General features: G+C 43.0%; 1 protein-coding gene and 1 long non-coding RNA gene across 4 annotated transcripts in view; one reads left to right on the forward strand and one right to left on the reverse strand.

Moving 5' to 3' along the window:
• Positions 1–21,618, forward strand: part of PCSK5 (proprotein convertase subtilisin/kexin type 5) — a 444,612-nt gene that overhangs the window by 278,544 nt on the left and 144,450 nt on the right. For all 3 annotated transcript variants that reach the window (XM_053907817.1, XM_019463577.2, XM_019463578.2), the window contains exons 14-17: positions 5,997–6,140; positions 10,979–11,081; positions 12,417–12,610; positions 18,454–18,538. In XM_053907817.1, the coding sequence (XP_053763792.1) occupies positions 5,997–6,140; positions 10,979–11,081; positions 12,417–12,610; positions 18,454–18,538 (526 nt within the window). The remainder of the gene's footprint in view (positions 1–5,996; positions 6,141–10,978; positions 11,082–12,416; positions 12,611–18,453; positions 18,539–21,618) is intronic.
• LOC128778563 (uncharacterized) lies at positions 9,673–19,158 on the reverse strand. The gene is made up of 4 exons (XR_008424153.1): positions 18,964–19,158; positions 18,020–18,121; positions 16,537–16,639; positions 9,673–10,109 (listed from the first exon to the last, which is right to left on the reverse strand). It is a non-coding gene; the product is annotated as an uncharacterized LOC128778563 (long non-coding RNA).

Below are 21,618 nucleotides of genomic sequence, written 5' to 3' on the forward strand. Positions count from 1 at the left end.
ATGACCACTATTTGGAACTGTTCATCAGGCATATTGCTTATTTATATTTCATTTCGTTCTTTTTCTGAGGTTTGTCTTATTCTTTCTTTCTTTCCAGCTGTCTCCTCATTTTGCTTGATTGTCTTTGTCCGTTTCTGTGAATTAGGCAGAACAGCTACTTCTCCTAAACTAGAAGGAATCCTCTTGCGTCTGGTCCTCCCCTGTGTAGACTGTATGTGCCTGGTCGCTTTAGTGGGCCGACTGGGGGTCGCGGGTCACTCCGTGCTGGGGCCCCCCTGCTGAGATGGCCTGAGCTAAAGTAGGCACGTGCCGGGGTGGTCCTGAGGCCATCCGTGCTGACGGCATCACAGTCTGACAGCTGACGCTGACGTGGGCGCAAGCCAGGGCATCACAGCACTCTCTGTGCAGAGGGTACCCTGGAAGGATAGCTCAAGTTGAAATGGGTCTGGGCTGGGGCAGCCTGGTTCTCTCTGCACGGAAGGTGCACTGACAAGGCAGCTGAAACTGAAGGAGATGGAAGCCAGGGGTCGTGGCGCTCTCTGAGCAGGGAGCACTTGTTATAGGACACCTGAAACTGAAGTGACTACAAGCCGGGAGATCCCAGGGCCCCTTGCATCAGGGGTGTCCTGGAAAGCGTCTTTCTTGTCATTCTCTACAGTGTGTCTTTTCTTGTGCGGCAGCTGTTCGGTGAGCACTTGATTCTGTTTCAGGAAGAATTGCTCTATAAGCAGGTGGAGACTTGGTGTGGCTGTGGACGAGGTGAGTTCAGGTTCTTCCTACGTCACCATCGTGGACCAGAAGTCCACAGTAAGGATCTTTTGAAGGCTTTCTCGACTGTGGTCTTTGGTCTTGTGACACATTAGACCTATCTTGCCTTCTCTTTCTTGAGCAGATGGCATTTGTGTACCAACGTGTAGAACTGATTTTTCTCCTTCTGCATTTACGCAGCTCTTTCTTATCAGAATGTTGTACCATCAACTGCAAAATCTCCTAAATAATTTAACACTTGGAAAACATCGTAGGAGAGGAAGAAATGATGGCCCAAATACGGCAGCATTTGATGTGAACTGTGGCAGATTCTAAGGAAATACGATTACGTAATAAGTGAAACAGAAAGAGATAAATTGCCCAACAAGTATGTCCCCCGCGGGCTTAGGAGATACTTCAGAAATGACACAAATGGAAGTAATCAGTTATGAGTCAGCATTCTTCCATGTACTTTACAAGGAGAAATTTTAGCTCCAAACTGATCTTAAGTTAATGAGCCGGGCCATAGGGTAACTGAGGGGTTGGATTTCTTATAGTGTCCTTGCATTATATGCTCCATTGGTACACCTGAGAGATGCCATAAGAAAAATGAGTTCTGTTCTGCGTCGCTGTGTAAAGGCAATCGGGTCATGGATTTCAGGGGGTCGGTCATTCATTTCTTGCCACTACTTCATGTGTACTATTTGGAATTCTGAGACTGAACAGCACCCTAATTATGAAAAGCATACTCATTAACAAGTGAGTCCAAAGAAAAGCTGGCAGAGGGCAAGCCACAAAGAAATCAACATGCTGGCCCAGTGTAGTTGTCAGAAAGCAATGAATGTGGCACAGAATGTGTTCCTTTTTGAACTTCAAGTTTCTGAACTCCTGGAAGTAAACAGAAGGGCAGTATTACATAAGGGCTTAGGGACACAGCATTTGGATTCTGAATGGATGTTTTTTTTTTTTTTTTGAGATGTAATTGATATGTAATACTCTATTAGTTTCAGGCATACAACCTAATGATTTGATGTCCGTACCTATCGCAAAATGATCACCACTGGGAATCTAACTTCCATCAGCTCACGTAGTTTAAACATTTTTGTCATATCGTGAGAAATTTTAAGATCTACTTTTTCAGCAGCTTTCAAATCTACAGTATACGATCATTAACTCCAGTCACCATGTTTGACATTACACTCCCAGAACTTATTTGTTTTATAACTCGAAGTTTGCACTCTCTGACCCCTTTTATCCATCTCACCCACCTCTGAACACCCCAACCTCTGGCAACCACCAATTTATTCTCTGTTGTTTACGAGATCAGGTTTTTTTAGTTTGGTTGTTTGTTTGCTTTTGAGATTCAACATACAAGTGAGATCATCTACCATTTTTAAAATTTTTTTAATGTTTATTTTATTATTTTTGAGAGAGAGAAAGAGAGCGAGCGAGCAGGTGAGGGGCAGAGAGCAAGAGGGAGACACAGGATCTGAAACAAGGCTTGAAGCTCTGAGCTGTCAGCACAGAGACCGATGCAGGGCTCGAACTCACAAACCACAAGATCATGACCTGAGTCAAAGCTGGACTCCCAACCGACTGAGCCACCCAGGCGCCCCTTGTTCAAATCTTTAATCCATTTTTTAAAATGTTTATTTTTGAGAGAGAGAGAGAGAGAGAGAGAGAGAGAACAAGAGCACGCGTGCAAGGGAGGGAGGGGCAGAGAGAGAAGGAGACAGAGGATCTGAAGCAGGGCTCGAATTCACATGACCTGAGCTGAAGTCAGACACTTAACCTACTGAGCCACCCAGGCGCCCCTAAATCTTTCATCCATTTTGAGTTAGTTTTTGCGTATTATGTAAGACAGTGGTTCAGTGTCATTATTTTGCACATGGCTGTCCAGTTTTCCTAGCACCGTGTATTGAAATCCTCTGTCCATTGTGTATTCTTGGCTGCTTGTTGTAAATGAATTGGCCATATATGCATGAGTTTATTTCTGGTTTCTCTGTTCTCCTCTATTGATGTATGTGACTGTTTCATGACAATACTATAGTGTGTTGATTACCATAGCTTTGTAATATATTTTGAAATCCGAAAGCATGGTGCCTCCACCTTCGTTTTTCTTTCTCAAGAGTGATTTGACCTTTCATGGTTCCATAAAAATTGTAAGATTGTTTTATTTCTATAAAAATGCTAACAGGATGTTGATATAGATTACATTGAATTTATAGGTTGCTTTGGGTAGTATGGACATTTTAACAATATTATTCTTCTCATCTGAGCCCAGATTATCTTTCTGTTTATTTTTGTCTTCGCTTTTTTCAACATTGTGCTAGAGTTTTCAGTGTATAGGTCTTTTACCCCCTTGGTTAAGTTTCTGAGCATTTTATTCTTTTTGATGCAATCATACATAGGGTTTTCTTAGTTTCTTTTTTTGATAGTTCAATTATTAGTGTAAAGACAGGCAAAAGATTTTTGTTTATTGATTTTGAATCCTACAACTTGAGTGAATTTGTTGATTACTTCTAATAGTTTTTTGGTGGCGCCTCTATGGTTTGTCATATACAGTATGATGTCACGTGCAAACAGTGGCATACTTCTTCCTTTCCGATTTGAATTCCCTTTCTTTCTCTTGTCTAATTGTTCTGGCCAGGACTTCCAATACTATGTTGACTAAAAGTGGTAAGTGTCTCACTCCTGATCTTTATTATGCTTTTTATTTCCCCTACACACACTTTGTTGAGCGTTTTTTGTATCATAAATAGATGTCGAATTATGCTAATGCTTTTTCTGTACTTATGGAGATGATCGTATGATTTTTTGTCGCTAAATTTGTTTTTTTTGTTTTGTTTTGTTTTGTTTTGTTTTGTTTTAACGTTTATTTATTTTTGAGAGAGAGGGAGACAGAGCATGAACGGGGGAGGGTCAGAGAGAGGGAGACACAGAATCTGAAACAGGCTCCAGGCTCTGAGCTGGCAGCACAGAGCCCGACGCGGGGCTCAAACTCACGGACCACGAGATCGTGACCCGAGCCGAAGTCGGCCGCCGAACCGACTGAGCCACCCAGGCGCCCCGCTAAATTTGTTAATGTTGTGAATCACACTGATTGGTTTGTGAGTGTTGAAACATTCTTGCATCCCTGGAATAAATTTCACTTGTTCATGCTGTTGTGATCCTTTGACTGTAATATTGAATTCAGTTTGCTAATATTTTGTTGAGGACTTTTTCATCTGTGTCCATCAGGGATTTACTTGTGGCATCCTTGTTTGGTTTTGGGATCAGGGTAATGCTAGCTTCATGTAATGAGTTTGGAAGTGTTCCTTTTCTTTTGGAGTTTAAGAAAGACTCGGATTCTTTAAATATTTGGTAGAATTGACCAGCGACGATGTAGTTGTGGCCATTTCTTCGCTGGGAGGCTTTTTATTTCTGATTCAAGCTCGTTACTAGTAATTGGTCTGTTTAGATTTTCTATTTCTTCATGATTCACTCTCGGGTTGTATACGTCTAGAAATGTATCCATTTCTTCTAGGTTGTTCACTTTGTTGGTGTGTAATTGTGGATAACGGTCTTTTATGATCCTTCATATTTTTGCAGTTTTTATTTTTCTTTTAGTTATAACCTCTCCTGGTTCCTGTCTGCTTTTGATTCTCTTCTTCTCGGTAAGGTAAACGAATAAGCCTCTTTGTGAACTGGTCAGTTGACTATCGCCTTGTGGGTCTCAAGCCCCGTATACACTATATGTTTTGGGGGCTCTTCTCAGGGGCAGGTCTTAAAAATTGGGGTACCCGATAGGAGATTCAAACCTTTTGCTTCTTGGGGAGAAACCTGGGGGTTTGAGTCCCGATTGTGGGTCACAGGGCCAGGGGAGGGGCTTATTCCAAGACTGTGTCTCAACCACTCTTACCCGCTTTCACGTGACTTTTTTGTTTGCCTACCGTGTAGTAGCCACTCAGCTAGTTTCAGTTTTTGTTTTCTTTTTCAGAGGAAATTGTTCCCTATGTAGCTGTAGATTCAGTGAGTCCATAGGAAGAGGTGGGTCCAGGACCTTCCTACACTGTCTTCTTATCCTGGAACGCCCCAGATGGGTTTTAATAGCAGTCCATACGCTTGCTGCCTCTGGGAAAATTATCCTTCTCTATGCCCGTTGCCTCATCTATATTTTGGGAATTTAAGTATCTACCTCCCAAATGTTGCAAACCCCGAATGAATTAAAACTTAGTAGATGATTGGCAGATCCCTGCAGTTTAGCACTCTCAGGGCTGTGGTGGGACCCTTGCGCAAACCATAACCGGATTCTCTGTATTAGGCTAAGTTGGGGAGGGACCTTCAGGAAGGTCCTGCTTCCTACCTGCATACTTGCACGTTTTTAATTGTTTTGTCTTAATCATTTCTGCTTGTGGTTGATGCTTTTTTTGTTTTTAGGCGACTCTTAAGCTTAATGACCTGTAAGCAGTTCTTTTTTTCTTAGCATTCTAAAACTTGACGATTTAGTATTTTTTTAGTAAAAAAGTAAGAAATCAACAGTAAGGACTAAACCAAAACAAAATGTTCTTTGAGAGCCTTTGATGCAAAGGAGGTAAAACACTTGCCTTAGGTCTCCAGGCACCCTTGACCGTGAAATGCTTTACTACCCAACTGTCTACTAGAACATTCTGTGGTGGCGGAAGTTCTCTATTTGTGGTCACCATTGTAGTGACCACTAGCCACATGTGCCTCTTGGGCACTGGAAATGCAGTATGACTGAGGAACTGAACTTTTCAATTCTAGCTAATTTAAATAGCCAATGGGTCTACGGGCTGTCACTGAACAGCTCAGGGTCTATAGCATAATAGGAATAGTGATGTATTCTTAAGATTAGAGGACTAATTCAGTCAGGTGGAACAAAGCCGTGGTTTTGCCTTCTTATTGATAAACAAGCCAGATAAAACAATTTTGTTTTAATTTCAAATAAGACATCCATACTTAGAAAAAGGCCTCTCTAAAATGTGTTCATTTCTCAGCCTTCTTATAAATGCTGATTAAATTAAGACGTATTCCAGAGTTGCTGCTCAGCAAAATGTGCTGTGTGAATTGGCTAAATCTGCAACTGACGGCAAATGTGTATTTCTAGCTGTACGCTCGATGCGATGTTCATATGAATATGTTTTTCACAGCTCTTCCACTGTTGCTTTCTCTTAGAGGAGAAGGAATGGAATTACAAAGCTAAAGCGTGAATGTGTGATCATGCTCTGGTTTCATTATTGTTTCTCAAGGGAAGTTGAAAGAATGGTCTTTGGTCCTCTATGGCACCTCCGTGCAGCCCTACTCCCCAACGAACGAGTTTCCTAAGGTAGAACGTGTCCGTTATACCCGAGTCGAAGACCCCACCGAGGACTATGGTACAGAGGATTATGCAGGTGAGTTGGCTTCCAACAGAGACATGGGCTAAGGGAAGAAATCTCATGCATCATCCCACCAGGCAGAAATAAGCTTCAACCCATATTCTGGTATTTTCTTCCATCTTCTTTCCTATCCCCCAAATACGTGTGTATATTCAGATAGCTGGGTTTTTTTTTTTTTTCCTTCAAAGCTAAAAGCACACTGTCTATAGTTTTCATATCTGTTTTCTTCCTCTTGTGGTTATTAAGAGCATATTTCCCTGTTGTCACATATCCTCACAAGAAATATTTAAAAGACAGCATAATAGCCCAGCCTCTGATTGCGCTATATTTAATACGTAATCTGGGAGGTGCCGTTTGCTTCGAGTTTTGCACTGTTTGAAATAAGGCTTGGTTTTATCAGTCTTTGTTTAGAATAGAGTTCCGAGCATTACTGCATCAAAGGGAATAATCAGTTTGAGGGCTTGGACACATTTTGTCACATTCCTTTCCAGACAAGATGTACCAGTCTATGCCGTGACCAGCTGTGCGTTTATGACACTCATTCCTGCCAACAGTGAGCGGAAAGAAAAAAGTAAAGGAACAGGACATTTTTAAATTTTTATACCTTTGATTGTTAGTAAATCTAAACATTTTTTCCTCTGTAGTTCTAGGAATTAAATACAACTGTATTTTGCCCATTTTTCTATTCAAAGGGCAGCAATTTTCTTATCCATTTATAAGAACTCTATGTATGTTATTGTCCCTCACATAGTCTCATACAGTCGTTACCCCTTATCAGTGGTTTCATCAATGGTCAGGAAGCAGACGATCCCTTCATCCGATCTATCATCGGGTCTATAGGAGCTTAACGCTACATTACCATGCCCACATCACCTCACTTCGTCTCATCCTGTAGGTGTTTTACCATCCCCCTTTGTCACAAGAAGGAGGGTAAGTACCACACAAGATATTTTGAGACACTACATTCACATACTTGTATCACAGTATATTGATAGAATTGTTCTGTATCGTTAGTTTCTTACTGTGCCGTATTTATAAATGAAATGTCATCACAGATATGTGTGTGTAGGAGAAAAACAGTATAGGGAGGGTTTGGTACTCTCCATGGTTTCCAGAATCCCCTGGGGTCTTGGAATGGTATTCTCCACAGATAAACTGGGGGAGGAACCACTCTATTTGCTGAAAACATCTTCCCAGTTATTGCTTGCTTCCAAAATGTTGCTCTTGTGTTGTATTGTGTTGTTTCAACAGAAGAAGAAAATTGGAGGGTAGGGTTTATAGCTTCAGACCTCACTTGTGCTTTTTCTAAAAAGAAGCTTTAGTCTTTAAAATCAGCAAAATATTGGAGCGCCTGGGTGGCTCAGTCGGTTGAGCGTCTGACTTCAGCTCAGGTCATGATCACGCATTCTGTGAGTTCAAGCCCCACGTCGGGCTCTGTGCTGACAGCTCAGAGCCTGGAGCCCCCTTCAGATTCTGTGCCTCCTTCTCTCTCTGCCCCCACCCCTCCACTCTCTGTCTCTCTCTCAAAAATAAACATTTCAGGGGCGCCTGGGTGGCTCAGTCGGTTAAGCGGCCGACTTCGGCTCAGGTCATGATCTCACGGTCCATGAGTTCGAGCCCCGCGGCGGGCTCTGTGCTGCCAGCCTGGAGCCTGTTTCGGATTCTGTGTCTCCCTCTCTCTGACCCTCCCCCGCTCATGCTCTGTCTCTCTCTGTTTCAAAAATAAATAAATGTTAAAAAAAAAAATAAACATTTCATTAAAAATTGTTTAATGAGATCCACAAAATATTCACACGCATTTTTTTTCTAAACTCTTATTTTAACGCTTGGCCATGCATTCATCTGAAATTCATTCTGGCTTATGATATATAGTATGAAATAAAAGTGTCTTTATTTGCCATATAGACAAACATTAGTGACTGGGATATCATCCCTTCTTTTACTCGTTTAGGATCCCTTCCTTCATAACTATAGAAGAAATTCTTACACTGGGGTCTCTTCTGGTATTCCTTTTTCTGATTTTTCAGTCTAGTAATTCTTAATCCAGTTGTATCCACAGTAGGATTTATTATCGGTCGAACATCTCCTTGTTTTCATGGCAATTCTTAAATCCACCTATAAAGATCCCATTGGAATTTAGTTGGAATTTATATGCGATCTCATGATAATTGGTTGGTTTTGGGGGGGGGGGCTGGGGGGGAGGAGAAATGTTTTTACAATATACAGTCTTTCCATCCAAACCACACCCCATGTCCCAGTTAACTCTTTTAATTTTATGTATTACTATTCTTCTTAGTGTTATCCTATGTATTTTGTGGTCTTGTTGCTATTATGATGGAAAAGATGCCTTTTTCCTAACTAGGATATGCTAGCATCTAGGAAACCTAGGGGCTATTGCATATTTATCTTATATCTGGCCATTCTGCTCAACTCTCTTATTAATTTACATATTTTAGAGTTTATTTTTCTGGGGCAGTTTAGGTATTGTGGCCATATCTGCAATTTTTTTTTTCCTCCTTCAAGGTAGATCTCTGATTTCTGTCTTGTTGCATTGACGACCATTTATAGGAGCATTCAGTTCTCCTGGGACGGGCTATGATACTTAATGAACAAAGCTTCGCTGAAGAGAGAACTGTTTGTAAATAGCAATTTAATGTGCCTTTACATGAGGATTGTTTTCTTTCTCTTGAGTTCTTTGCGATTCTTTTTCGAGATACTCAAGAAAAGTACGTCATTAATTACCTTAACAGAGTATCTTCAGTATGCCTGTGGTTCCTTTTATTCCAAAGAGGTAGTACCCCAGAGTCCATCATAAGTTTGAATAACTCAAACCAGTTGAGCTGACCAGAGCTCGATTGTGTTAGGTTTTGTCCTATTTTGTTTTGAGCTTGTCACGTTATTACTCACATTCTAACTAGCAAACCATTTCATCTTCTCTGATAGGAGAAAGGATACCCAGAAACGTAAACTGAGCATAATAATAACCCGTTGCTGCTATATGCCTTATGCTCGGTTTCCAATTCAAATGTTGGTAATGTTAAAATTCTGAACAGTTACATATCTTCATGGTTTTCCTCCTTACATCTCTAAAATGTCCACGTTGGCACTTGTGAGAGAACAAAGACAATTATTTCTTTATTACCCTGCAAACTAAAATGCTAAACTGCATCTGGGACAGTTTAAGATTGTAAGAGAAACAGCACAGCATGTGAACTTGCCATACAGAGCCCTTTGGCACGTATCAAGAGTAAGTTTGGGGGTGTTTTTTTTTAATTGCAGAAATCATCTGGTGAAAATTTAGGGCCACCCAGGGTTCCTTTCCTTCAGAGCTGTGATTTTCACCTTCATGGAGAAGTCAGCCTGTCTAGAGGCACAGATGGCATTATCATAACCAGATCCCTGTAACGTTTCATCAAATTCCAGGGACCGTAGGACCCACAGCTGGCTGAACCTCAAGCCTTATACGACACAACAGAGACACCGTCTCCTCATGTATCATAGCAGATAGCTGAAATGTCCCAAGTTGTACTAGCTGTGGAATTTAATTTAGAGGTCAGTTTTAAGGCTTGGGGGAAACAGAGATAAACAGCACTGTTAAATGACTCTTGTGATTAATCAGAAGTATATTTCAAAAGTCATCTCTAGGACCTCATTTTCTACCCTTCCATAGGAGACCTGGACAAGCCACTCTAGCTCTTGGAAAGGGTGTTTTCTCGCCAGAAAAATGAGAAATTTTTTCTCTGTGTCATGCCTCCCGGTTGCTACCATTTTATGTTTCAACTCAGTAACTGTAGAACACGGTCCCCTCATGACTAAGGGAGATCAAGGTTCACCAGTAAATCCTTTTGATTAAAATAAATATGGTTCAGACATTTCTGCCATATCCACTTACTCTTTGTACATTCCACGCAGTATGTTTGTTGCTAGTTAGAATCATGTGACTTGTCAGCAGGAAAGAGCTTGAAGATTAGGAGACCAAATGTCCTAAAATACGGAGAACAAGGAAAAAGGGAGTTAGTTCAAGCAAGCAACGGGCCTATAAGTAGCCCGTGTCATTAGAAAGCTTTTCATTAATTATAAAAACCTCCATCTTTCTGGGGTTTTTCCCCTGCCTGGGCATTCTCACTCTATACCCAAGAACACGTCACGAGAGATCAGCAACCGTGATGGTGAGTCTGGAATTCTTTAAGCTCACTTGCGTTGTTTAAAATTGATGTGTAGTTTTCTTTTGTTGAGCTGCCCACTGGCCTATGGGTAGGACGCAGGTTTAAATCTATTATCTGTGCCTCAAGGATCTGCTTTATAATCCAAGACCAGATACCGATAAGCTTGCACCAGATGCCGTGATGACGTTTCTTGCTGGCTACGGTATCTCAGAGGTCGTCAGTGGTCTTAATGACCTTGGGCAAGCCGGACAATCTCGTCCAGGCATTGAATAATAAACTTGCTTTCCTGGCTGTCAACAGCTGAGCTTCTCATTTTTCTATAAATCCGACGTTTTTATCATTATGCATATTTCATGGCAAACAGTTCTTTTCCACTTGCTCCCGTGGCATTGCTCATTGGAATTCTGAGATTTTTGTTATCTCCCACAAGGCAGCCATATGTGTTTTAAAGACCAGGCCGTGACTGGATTTACATTCTCGACACTTAGGTCATTGAGGTTCCCCCCCTCCCCCCGCCAAAAGCCAAGAGTTCATCTCTGGGCCGGCAGCCGTCATCATCCACGTGATTCTTCCGTCTTAAACTCTCACGGAAGGAGGAAGACACACGAGTCTCATTTTATACCGCATGCAAACGGACCTGCTTTAAAACCACTGTTTCCAAGTGTTGTTTTCGATTTTTGTGCAAAGGTCCCTGCGACCCTGAGTGCAGTGAGGTTGGCTGTGACGGCCCCGGCCCGGACCACTGCAGCGACTGCTTGCATTACTACTACAAGCTGAAAAACAACACCAGGTAAGAACAGAGGCTGCGGCGGTCCCCCACCCCCACCCCCCCACAGCATGCCCTGGGCGTTCCCATGGGGGCGGCGCCTGAACAGGACCTGTGATGTTCGGCCGGCCCCCACCTCCTGGTGTGAATTCAAGATGCGGAAACGGATACTGACTCACAGAACACAAAGTGCACCTGCATGCTGTCCAGCCGCAGGTGCCTTTTCTCATATCTGGAAAGGGTGGCGGGGGGAAGGACTAGCTCTACACAGGACTGGCCTTCCCCTTTAGACCTTTCCATTCCCTGGATGTCTGACGTCACAGCTATGTGTGCTCTTCGCGAAAATGCTGGCATACAACCAAACAGGTGCTTTCCCGGGGTCCTCACTGCGCAAGCCCTTGGCTTCTGCCTCAGGCTGTGCAGATGACGGTGCCGGCCCAGCAGAAGCCACGCCCTCCAGGCACCTCTCAGCCCCGCCCCCTTCTCCCTCCTCCTTCAGGGAAAACCGGGACTTGCATTTCAGCTATGCTGACACACCCAGAAGGTCCAGTTCCTGTTTACATCCTTGCTGGAATTTAAATTCCTTAAAGGAAAGGCCCTTGGCCACCTCAGCACCTCTCATTATCGCCTAGACCAGCAAAATGCCTGACATTGGATTTGGAACTCCGTAAATATTTGTTGAAGGAGTAAAGTGCTGTCCTTCGACGATGGGCAGACGAAGAAGTTATTTTTTAAAGTTTATCATAGCCAAGTTTAAATATATTTACGTTATTTTTTAAATTTTTTTTTAAGTTGAAATTCAAAATTTTCATTTGTGTTCATTTAAGATAAAAAGTACAGATGGGCAGAAAAGAAGAAAACCCCTGTTAACATTTTCTCAACTTATTCTTCCTGAGTTGGCTCAGTTGGTTACGCGTTATTTACGTTAATTTAGACGATAGCATACCACCGCTCCCTCTAGCACACGGGATCCATATGACACACAAAACCACAAGTAACCCCTTCTTAGCAGCCTCTTTGTAAAAAATCAGGGTTGCCACCTAGCTTCCCTTCAACCCAAGGCTACTACCTTCCTCTGGAGACTCCATTTCTAACCATCATCCCTTTGAAAGAGCTAGACCCGAACTGGAAGACATACCCTACTTGACGGACTTGGTATTGTGTGATTGCCTTGCTACCTCGGCACCCTACACGGGAAAAAGCTTCAACCCACAGAATTTGGCTCTTTGGGTATGGTGTTACCCTAATGGTTTCAAAAGGATTTAAAGACTGAGGACGGCTGTTGGCCGAGCACTTCTAAGAGTGCTAGGACTGAGTCTCTGATGATGGTTCCTTTCTTTTTATCATTCCACGATGCAGGATCTGTGTCTCCAGCTGCCCCCCTGGCCACTACCATGCTGACAAGAAGCGATGCAGGAAGTGTGCCCCCAACTGTGAGTCCTGCTTTGGGAGCCATGGTGACCAGTGTCTGTCCTGTAAATACGGATACTTCCTCAACGAAGAAATCAACAGCTGTGTTACCCACTGCCCGGATGGCTCATACCAGGACACCAGTGAGTAGATTGCAAATATTTGGGTTTCAGAGAGAGGAAATACAAGGTTTTCACTTGAATGACGTTAGGCGCGAAATCGAGGTTATATCAAACAGGATCTAGCCAATTTTTTAAGAGAACGTGTCAGAAGTGTAAAAGATGAATTTGTAACCATTTTTGTGCAAGCTGATTTATGTAAAAATGCTTGTAAGTGTCAGGGAGTCCTCAAGCCCTTCCCCAGATTCAGTGATTGGCCAGGAGGACCCATAAGACTTAGCGTATTTGTACTCATGAGCTCATCATTACAGCAAAAGGCACGAAGTCACGTCAGGAAGAGGTGCGGAGGACAGAGTCAGCAGAAAATGGCAAAGGCGTCCAAGAGTTTTCTCCCAGGGAAGTCACCCAGGAGGCATTCAAATCCCCCGGCAACAATTTATCACAACCTGTGTGCAATGTAGGCTACCTGGGAACCTCCTTAGAGTCTCAGCGCCCAGGCTTGTGGTCATGAAGACACCCTCTCCCTGACCCATAACAAAACGCCAGACTCCTAGAAGGGAAGCAGATGTTCACCATAAACCATATTGTTTGTACGGGTTAAGCACCACGCGCCAATCTTCTCAGTGAGGGTGCTAGAAACCCTCCTGAGATCCAAGGTCCCGGTTGGCCACGGGCCAACTTCAGCAGGCTTTCCAAGGATAGCAGCCACGCCTGCTCTTTTCTCCACACTAACCGAAGGAACCAGGGCCCTGCAATACCAATGTGTGCTTTTCAGAAAGCTCAGAAAACAGGACTTCCACGTGAATGTGGAATAGACACATGTCAAAGACTGCCAGTGAGGAAACCTACAAAGTGATGAATGTTGTCGAAGACTATCAGGTATTGTCTCCAGTCCAACACAATCAGGTATTGTCTCTAGTCCACTAGTAAAGGCAAAATGAAATCTGTTTGCTGAGTTACAGGCAAAGCTGATGGATTCCCAAAGAGATCTGATTAGAGAGAGTAGGAGGGTCCTGAACTCACCTAGTCTCTCAGCTACACTGAAGCGTAAGCTACGTTTGTACGACCGGCTCTGAAAATGAACAGAAGCCTGGCAGAACAGACCTTCCACAGTTAATTGTAGACAGAAGGCCACCTCGAAAGGGGAGGAAGAATGGAGACGTGGGCAAAAACCAAACCCCTGGTGCCACTAACCCTACAAACAGGAGGGACATCACAAGCATGAAGGAGCAAGAGGACCTGACCCCACACTAGGCACCCCCAGCATTGGGAAGATGAGTCCCCGTGGCGTCTGGCTCTGAAAACCAGCACATCTTAACTTCCATGGGACTTGGTTCCAGGGGAGTCTGAGGGCAATAGGAAACTGAGTCCCCATCCTTAAAGCTCCAGCATACTAAAATGACTCAGCCAAGACAGCACAGAAGCAGCAGTTTGGAAAGTGCCTGGGGTATACATAGAGGAGATGTATTGACTAATCTATCCTGAAGGGGCAGGACGTAGAGAATATTGCTCTAGAAACGAAAGCGCTGGTGGGTGCCATTCCTCTCCCCCTCCTCCCCCCCCCCCCAGCCCTAGATAGCTGGATGTTTGTGAGAGGTAGCATTAACTCTCTCCATCTACTTTGCTATAGCACTGTGTGCCCTTCCCCATCCAACCCAACTCAGCCATCCTCCCTTCCAAGTGGCTCCTGCCTCACCCGACCCGCTCGGAGGGTGCCCCTCCAAAATGACTCATGCCCTGGAGAGGGAGGAGATCAACCCACATAACAGCACACTTTCATTTCCTGTCGTGGAGCCTCAGAGCTGGCTGTGCAACTCAGAGCTGGCTGTGCAAGAAGCAAGCCCTACCTTTCAGTGTACCTGTACCTGTGGCCGAGGGAATAATTTCAGACAGGCAGGCTCACTGCTGGCCCAACTCACCAAGCCTGCAGCTGCTATAGATAGGCCTCTGGAGAGCACGTGGGGCAAATGCTACCCCGGGCACTCGTAGCAGGCAAAGCGGATCACTGCAGCTGGCTAGGCCGAAGGCAGTTGTGACTCAGCCACAACAGGGGTGCATACAGCCCACACCGAGGACACCCTTGTTCTGGTGACCAGGAGGAATTACACTGTAGGGCACCACAGGACCACTTCTACACAGGCCACTACCTTCAGGACCAGGAGACATAGCTGACTGTCCTCCTACATTAAAAACACACACAGAGAGTTAGAAAAAAATGAGACAGAGGAATATGTCCCACGTGGGGGGAAAAAAAAAAAAAAAGATAAATCACAGTAAAAGAGCTAAATGAAATGGAAGTAAGCAATATGCCTGATAAAGAATTCAAAGTAATGATCACTGAGATACTTGAGAAGAGAGCAGAGGATCTTAAAAAGAAAGAACCAGCCAGAGCTAAAGAATAACTGAAATAAAAACACGCTAAATGGAATCAACAACAGATTAGAAGATGCAGAAGAACAGATCAGTGACATGGAAGACAGGGTAATAGAAAACAACCAAGCTGTCTTCAGCAAGTGGTGCTGGGAAAACTGGACAGCGACATGCAGAAGAACGAACGTGGACCACTTTCTTACACCAGACACAAAAATAAACTCAAAATGGATGAAAGACCTAAGTGTAAGACAGGAAGCCATCAACATCCTCGAGAAGAAAGCAGGCAAAAACCTCTTTGACCTTGGCCTCAGCAACTTCTTACTCAACACATCTCTGGAGGCAAGGGAAACAAAAGCAAAAATGAACTATTGGGACCTCACTAAAATAAAAACCTTCTGCACAGCGAAGGAAACAATCAGCAAAACTAAAAGGCAACCGACAGACTAGGAGAAGATATCAGCAAACGACATATCAGATAAAGGGTTAGTATCCAAAATTTATAAAGAACTTCTCCAACTCAACACCAAAAGAACAAAAAATTCAGTGAAGAAATGGGCAAAAGACACGAATAGACACTTCTCCAAAGAAGACATCCAGATGGCCAACCGACACATGAAAAAATGCTCAACATCACTCATCAGGGAAATACAAACCAAAACCACCATGAGATACCACCTCACACCTGTCAGAGTGGCTAACATGAACAATTCAGGCGACAACAGATGTTGGCAAGGATGTGGAGAATGCAAGCTGGGACAGCCACTCTGGAAAACAGTATGGAGGTTCCTCAAAAAGTTAAAAATAGGACTAGCCTACAACTCAGCAATTGCTCTACTAGGTGTTTATCCAAGGGATACAGGTGTGCTGTTTCGAAGGGGCATATGCACCCCAGTGTTTATAGCAGCCCTATCAACAGTAGCCAACGTATGGAAAGAGCCCAAATGTCCATCGATGGATGAATGGATAAAGAAGACGTGGTACCTATATACAATGGAGTCTTACTCGGCAATCAAAAAGAATGAAATCTTGCCATTTGCAACTACATGGATGGAACTAGAGGGTATTATGCTAAGCGAAATTAGAGAAGGGCAAATATCATATGACTTCACTCATATGAGGACTTTAAGACACAGCACAGATGAACAGAAGGGAAGCAAAAATAATATCAAAACAGAGGGGGACAAAACATAAGAGACTCTTAAATATGGAGAACAGAGGATTACTAGAGGGCTTGTGCGAGGGGGGATGGGCTAAACGGGTAAGGGGCATTAAGGAATCTATTCCTGAAATCATTATTGCACTATATGCTAACTAATTTGGATAGAAATTAAAAAATAAATTAATAAAACAAATTAATACAAATATATATATATTTTTTAGTAATTTCCAACGTAGCGATACAACTGGAATTGGGGGGAGGGAGAGGTAATTTTTTCAAATAGAAATCATTTGCAACTTTACCAAACAAAAATCTGTAAATTAACATGTAACTTCACAGCATTTGGGCCCTAAGCCATCATCATTAGGAAACAAAGATCTATTACCTGGAGAATTAAGTGATCCTTGGGCACACCTACCTTTTAATGTTCTGGTATGGCCCGGAGTTCTTAGTAATTTGTCCTAACAATTGTGTCACACCAGGATACATGACGACACTGACATTTTCTGTTTCTGCACAACCTAAGAACGAAGAATACCCAAGTTTAAATGAGCAAGAGTTGTTTTTACAAAATCAGGCAAGAATTTGGAGGTGGATACTGTTGCTTCGTAAGAAGTCAGAGTCCCTTGATTCAAAGGCAGGCGTTTTTCCATAAGGCAGATGGGGTCTCTAACTTACCCTACAGAACAGTGGGTAGGGATTTCCTTGTAGTTTTGATCCCCCCCCCAGATTTGGAACATGAGCTTGCAACCTGACAGAGAAGGGAAAAATAAGAGAATAAGAGTGAGGAGGGGGGCCGAGGGATCCACAGAAATAAACAGTATTTCTTGAAGAAAAAAATGCAAAATTCTATCAAGATGACGGAGTCTTAGGAAAGAAATTTGGTTCCAGGTGATCTATTATAGGATCAAGATAATTGAGTGTCCATTGCTTTCCCAGAGCCTGGGAGGTATATAATTAAGGAAGGCCGTTCAAACAATTTGCTGACATGAGCGGTCTCTGTATCTCTCTCCTTTTTGTAATTGGCGTTTGTTACATTTTCCTCCTGTAATGGGTCTGTTTACATAAAACAGTGATCAGGTATGATCATGACTAGTAATAATTATTGCCAACGCATTTACAGTGCTTTCAAGTTCATATAGTTCCCTTGAGGAATTTCATTAACCCCTCAAGACAAGCTGAGAGGTCAGCATTGTTGTAATGTTTCTTCAACAAATGGAAGAAGAGAGATCCTGAGCTTGCCCCCTGGAGATGCTAAAACCAGAATTCACATCTAGGTTGACATCGTGATGAAGAGACTAGATGAAGACTACCAGAAGATTGTATTTCATGGCGGGGGGTTCAGAGTTGAGAAAGAGGGGTTGGACCTCCAGGAGGTCCTTCTAGGAATCCACTGAAGCGGCGTTTCTCTGTGGAACCTTGAACAAACACCAACATCTAAAGAGGAGACGGAGGAAAAGAATCTTACGAAAAAAGCTTCCTTCAATCCTGCATCTATCTGTGGTTAATCTACTTGCATCTCAGAGAAAGTATCAAGTCTCCAGAAGACTTTTGCTTCAAGTTAACAGCCTTAACTCAGTGGAACAAATCACCATTTCACTAGAGAATAAACATGCATTCGCCATTTTTTCCAGTGGGAATCTGTCTTTGGTATTAAATAGGAAAGCCAAATATATTTCTATTCTCCAGAATATAGATACATCTGAACTATAATAACATATCATATATTTTGATATGTTCACAGCCACCATAAAGTACAAGACACTCTTCTAGACAGCACAAGAAATAAATCATCAACCCTACAATTTTAAATGTAGATTCCCTTTTCTTACATTTTTATCAGAGTAGTCCTAAAAGTTGGGAGCATGGCAGGGGTGGGTTGGGGGGGGGGGTTGGTCTACCTTTCCATTCCACGGCCACAAACACTGCTTCTCCACCCTTCTATACTGGTGTTGCCCAATGTCTCTGTCAGTATGCTCTTCATTGCCCGAAGTCAGGAAACCCTGCTTGGGAAAGAGAGAAAGAAGAAGGGGAAAATGCCAATATACTATTCAACGAAGAATGAAAAGGGCTGTAGCTCTCTTGTCTGCAAAATGGTAGAGATGTGTAGTATTTTCCAGCGCTGCGGTTTCTACCTCTGTTTACTCGGCTGAGAAGTGATAGCAAATGCTGAGGGTAGGGCTTTTCCTGAAATTTTCTGCTCAAGGCCACGTATGTATATTATTGTGCACATTAGCAAACTTTAGAACACCTCCGCCCTGTATGGAATCCATTTGACCACCTGATTTATAACCTTGTTACTTTTGTGTGTCTGTGTGTGTCTTTTTGTTCACAGAGAAAAGTCTTTGCCGGAAATGCAGTGAGAATTGCAAGACATGTACAGAATTTCACAATTGCACAGAATGCAGGGATGGGTTAAGGTGAGAGAGCGAAGGATCTCGGCAAGTCCCACAGCCCAAGGAGCTTCTCAGTCTAAATAAAATATGCAAATAAATAATCCTCTTGCCATCACCCTCTTGACTCCCATTCAAACACTTGATTGCTATTTGCATTATCTTTACCATTATATGTGAAAAATTGGATGCCGTCGTGGCTGAGGAAGGTTTATACACCAAATGAAATCCTCTTCAGGAAAGATGGCTCAGATACAGCTAAATAAAAATGGCTATTTGAGAGGCTCTCTTCGTGCTTCTTGACCGGCAGCGTGCCCGTCAAGGATTACTGTGTGGGTGATACCAATGAATTATATTTAATCCTCCTGATTCATTCCTTTGATGGTCGGAAACTATTCCCTTATCTTTATTATTTCTCTCCATATAGCCAATCATTCTCTTATCTTAAGTACCTCAGGCTTGGTTCCATTATGCTCTGGTATGCACATAGATTTAACACCTGGAGAGGTTTTTCTTGACTGGATGACTTCACTCATTGCCAAAGCCAGATAGCGATAGGTTCTGCAAGAGAACAAGCACATGGCAAAAATGAACTAGGTGGCCTCTTGATATCCACAGAGAAGGTCAGACCATCCTCTGCTGGGTGAGGGGTTGGACTCTGAGCGTATAGGGCGTTAGCAACCTGCCACACCGGATCTCTCTTAAGTGTTGAGAATTCCTGTCTCCACCTTTGATTGGCGAGGTGAACTGGGCAGGCCCCAGGCAGGTGATTCTTTACAATAATTAATATCAGAACATCGTTTTTGTTTAGATTGTGGCCTTTTTTTTTTTTTTTTTCATACACGCATTCGGTACTGATGTGATTTCCTTTCACCTCCAGCCTTTCAGTCTTGGGGCGCCTGGGTGGCTCAGTCACCTAAGTGGCCAACTTCGGCTCAGGTCACGATCTCACAGCTTGTGGGTTTGAGCCCCGCGTCAGGCTTTGTGCTGACAGCTGGTAGCTCAGAGCCTGGAGCCTGCTTCAGATTCTGTGTCTCCCTCTCTCCCTGCTCCTCCCCCCTCCTACCTCCCCTGCTCATGCTCTTTCTCTCTCTCTCTCTCTCTCTCTCTCAAAAGTAAATAAACATTTTAAAAAATTAGTTTTTAAATTTTTTTTTAAAAAGACTTTCGGTCTTAATAAATGTCAGTCTAGACAGCCCCCAAATTTTTGGAGAAAGAGCAGATCGGTATAATAAAAAGGAAAGAAGATGACAGATGTGGGCCAAAGCCTTCCTATTAATCAGCTATGGGATCGTGGTCAAGTCACTAAGGCATTCTGCACTTCAGTTTTGTCCTCTAGAAAATGAGAAACCAACCCCTACGTTGCTGGATTATGACAGGATTCATTGCAATAACATTTACAAAGTACCTATTTCAATATGGGGCACATACTCGGTCCATGAAAAATAAAAGGTTGTTTAAGATTAGTTTCTAGAGAGGTGCCTGAGTGACTCCCATCGATCAAGTGTCCAACTTTGGCTCAGGTCATGCACTCAAGGCTGGTGAGTTCCGGCCCCGTGTCAGGCTGTGTGCTGACAGCTCAGTCTGGAGCCTGCCCTGCTTGGGATTCTATTTCTGTGTGTGGCTCTCTGCCCCTTCCCTGCTTGTGCTCTGTTTCTCTCTGTCTCCCTAAATAAATAAGTAAAATAAAATAACTTCTATACAACTGACCGTTGCACAACTCAGGGGTAGGGGCACCAACCCCCATCCCATGCAGTTGAAAATCACACATAATTTTAACTCCTTTTGTTTTCCTGTAAAATTTATTCTGAGAGAAAGAGAGCAAGAGGGGAGGGGCAGAGAGAGAGAGAGAGAGAGAGAGAGAATCCCAAGCAGGGCAGCTCTGTCCGCGTGGAGCCCGACATGGGGCTCGATCTCATGAACCGTGAGATCATGACCTGAGCCAAAATCAAGAGTCACTTAACCGACTGAGCCACCCGGGTGTCCCAACTCTTTAACTTACTCTTAACTACATAACTACCAGCAGCCTATTGTTGGCCATAAGTGTCACAAATAACAGTCAATCAACACATATTTTGTGTTACATGTATTATATACTGTAGTCTTACAAAAAGTAAGCCTACAGAAAAGAAAATGTTAAGAAAAGTCTAAGGTAAATACATTTATAGTACTGTCATTTATCCAAAAACTCCACTTATAAGTGGACTCATGCAATTCAAACCTGTGTTTTCGAGGGTCAACTGCGTTTCTCTGGGAACATTTTAGAGAGTTCGTAACTGGCACTCTCCAACAGAAATATGAGAGCTGTATATGTTAATTTTATATATGGCAGGAGCCACATTAAAAGAAGCAAAAAGATACGGGTGAAAGCTAAAAAAATATTAACTGAATATATCCAAAATATTATCATTTCCACATGTAATCGGTATAAAAGACTCAGAGAGATACTTTACGTTCTTTTTTGTGGCTATACCCAATCTTACCTGGTGGGCATTTTACCCCTAAAGCAGGTCCCACGTCTCAACATGGACAGTAATTTTTTTTTTTTTTTTATGAGCAGTATGTGATCTGCGTTCAGATTTGACAGAATTTAGTCGAAGTAGATTTTCTAGAGCCACGTCGTTCCAAACTTAGAATTTTGCCGATAGCTGAACCAAGTGCCAGCGTGTAAAGTGTAGACTGAAATTAATCACGACTGAAATTAAATTAATTAAAACCAAGTAACACTTGAGAATCCCAGTCGTTGGCCACACTGGCCACATATCAAGTGCTCAGGAGCCACAGGTGCCAGAAAAGCATGCGGGACAGCACAGTCCTGAGCTGGCCGCTTTATCACAGGAAGAACCCAGGCGTTCACAGCCCCAGCTGGTCAGCCAAGCCACCGCTGTAGGCTGAAAGCTGCAGAAAGCTTCAGGATGCTCAGTGACTGCTCTCTGTTGCACGACCCACTTAAGCTCATTTCTTCCTCACACAGGGAAGCCTCTGTCTCATGCTGAATAAATGCCAACCTCAGAAGGAATGTCCTTTATTAGAAAAGCTGGACAGCTCTTTTTTTCTAAGCTTTGATAAGTGTTTTGGTGGTCCTCCCACAAAAGGATCCGTCGGAT

This window comes from Panthera pardus, unplaced genomic scaffold (genome assembly GCF_024362965.1).
Source record: "Panthera pardus isolate Hobbes unplaced genomic scaffold, ASM2436296v1 HiC_scaffold_20, whole genome shotgun sequence".
Classification (NCBI taxonomy): domain Eukaryota; kingdom Metazoa; phylum Chordata; class Mammalia; order Carnivora; family Felidae; genus Panthera; species Panthera pardus.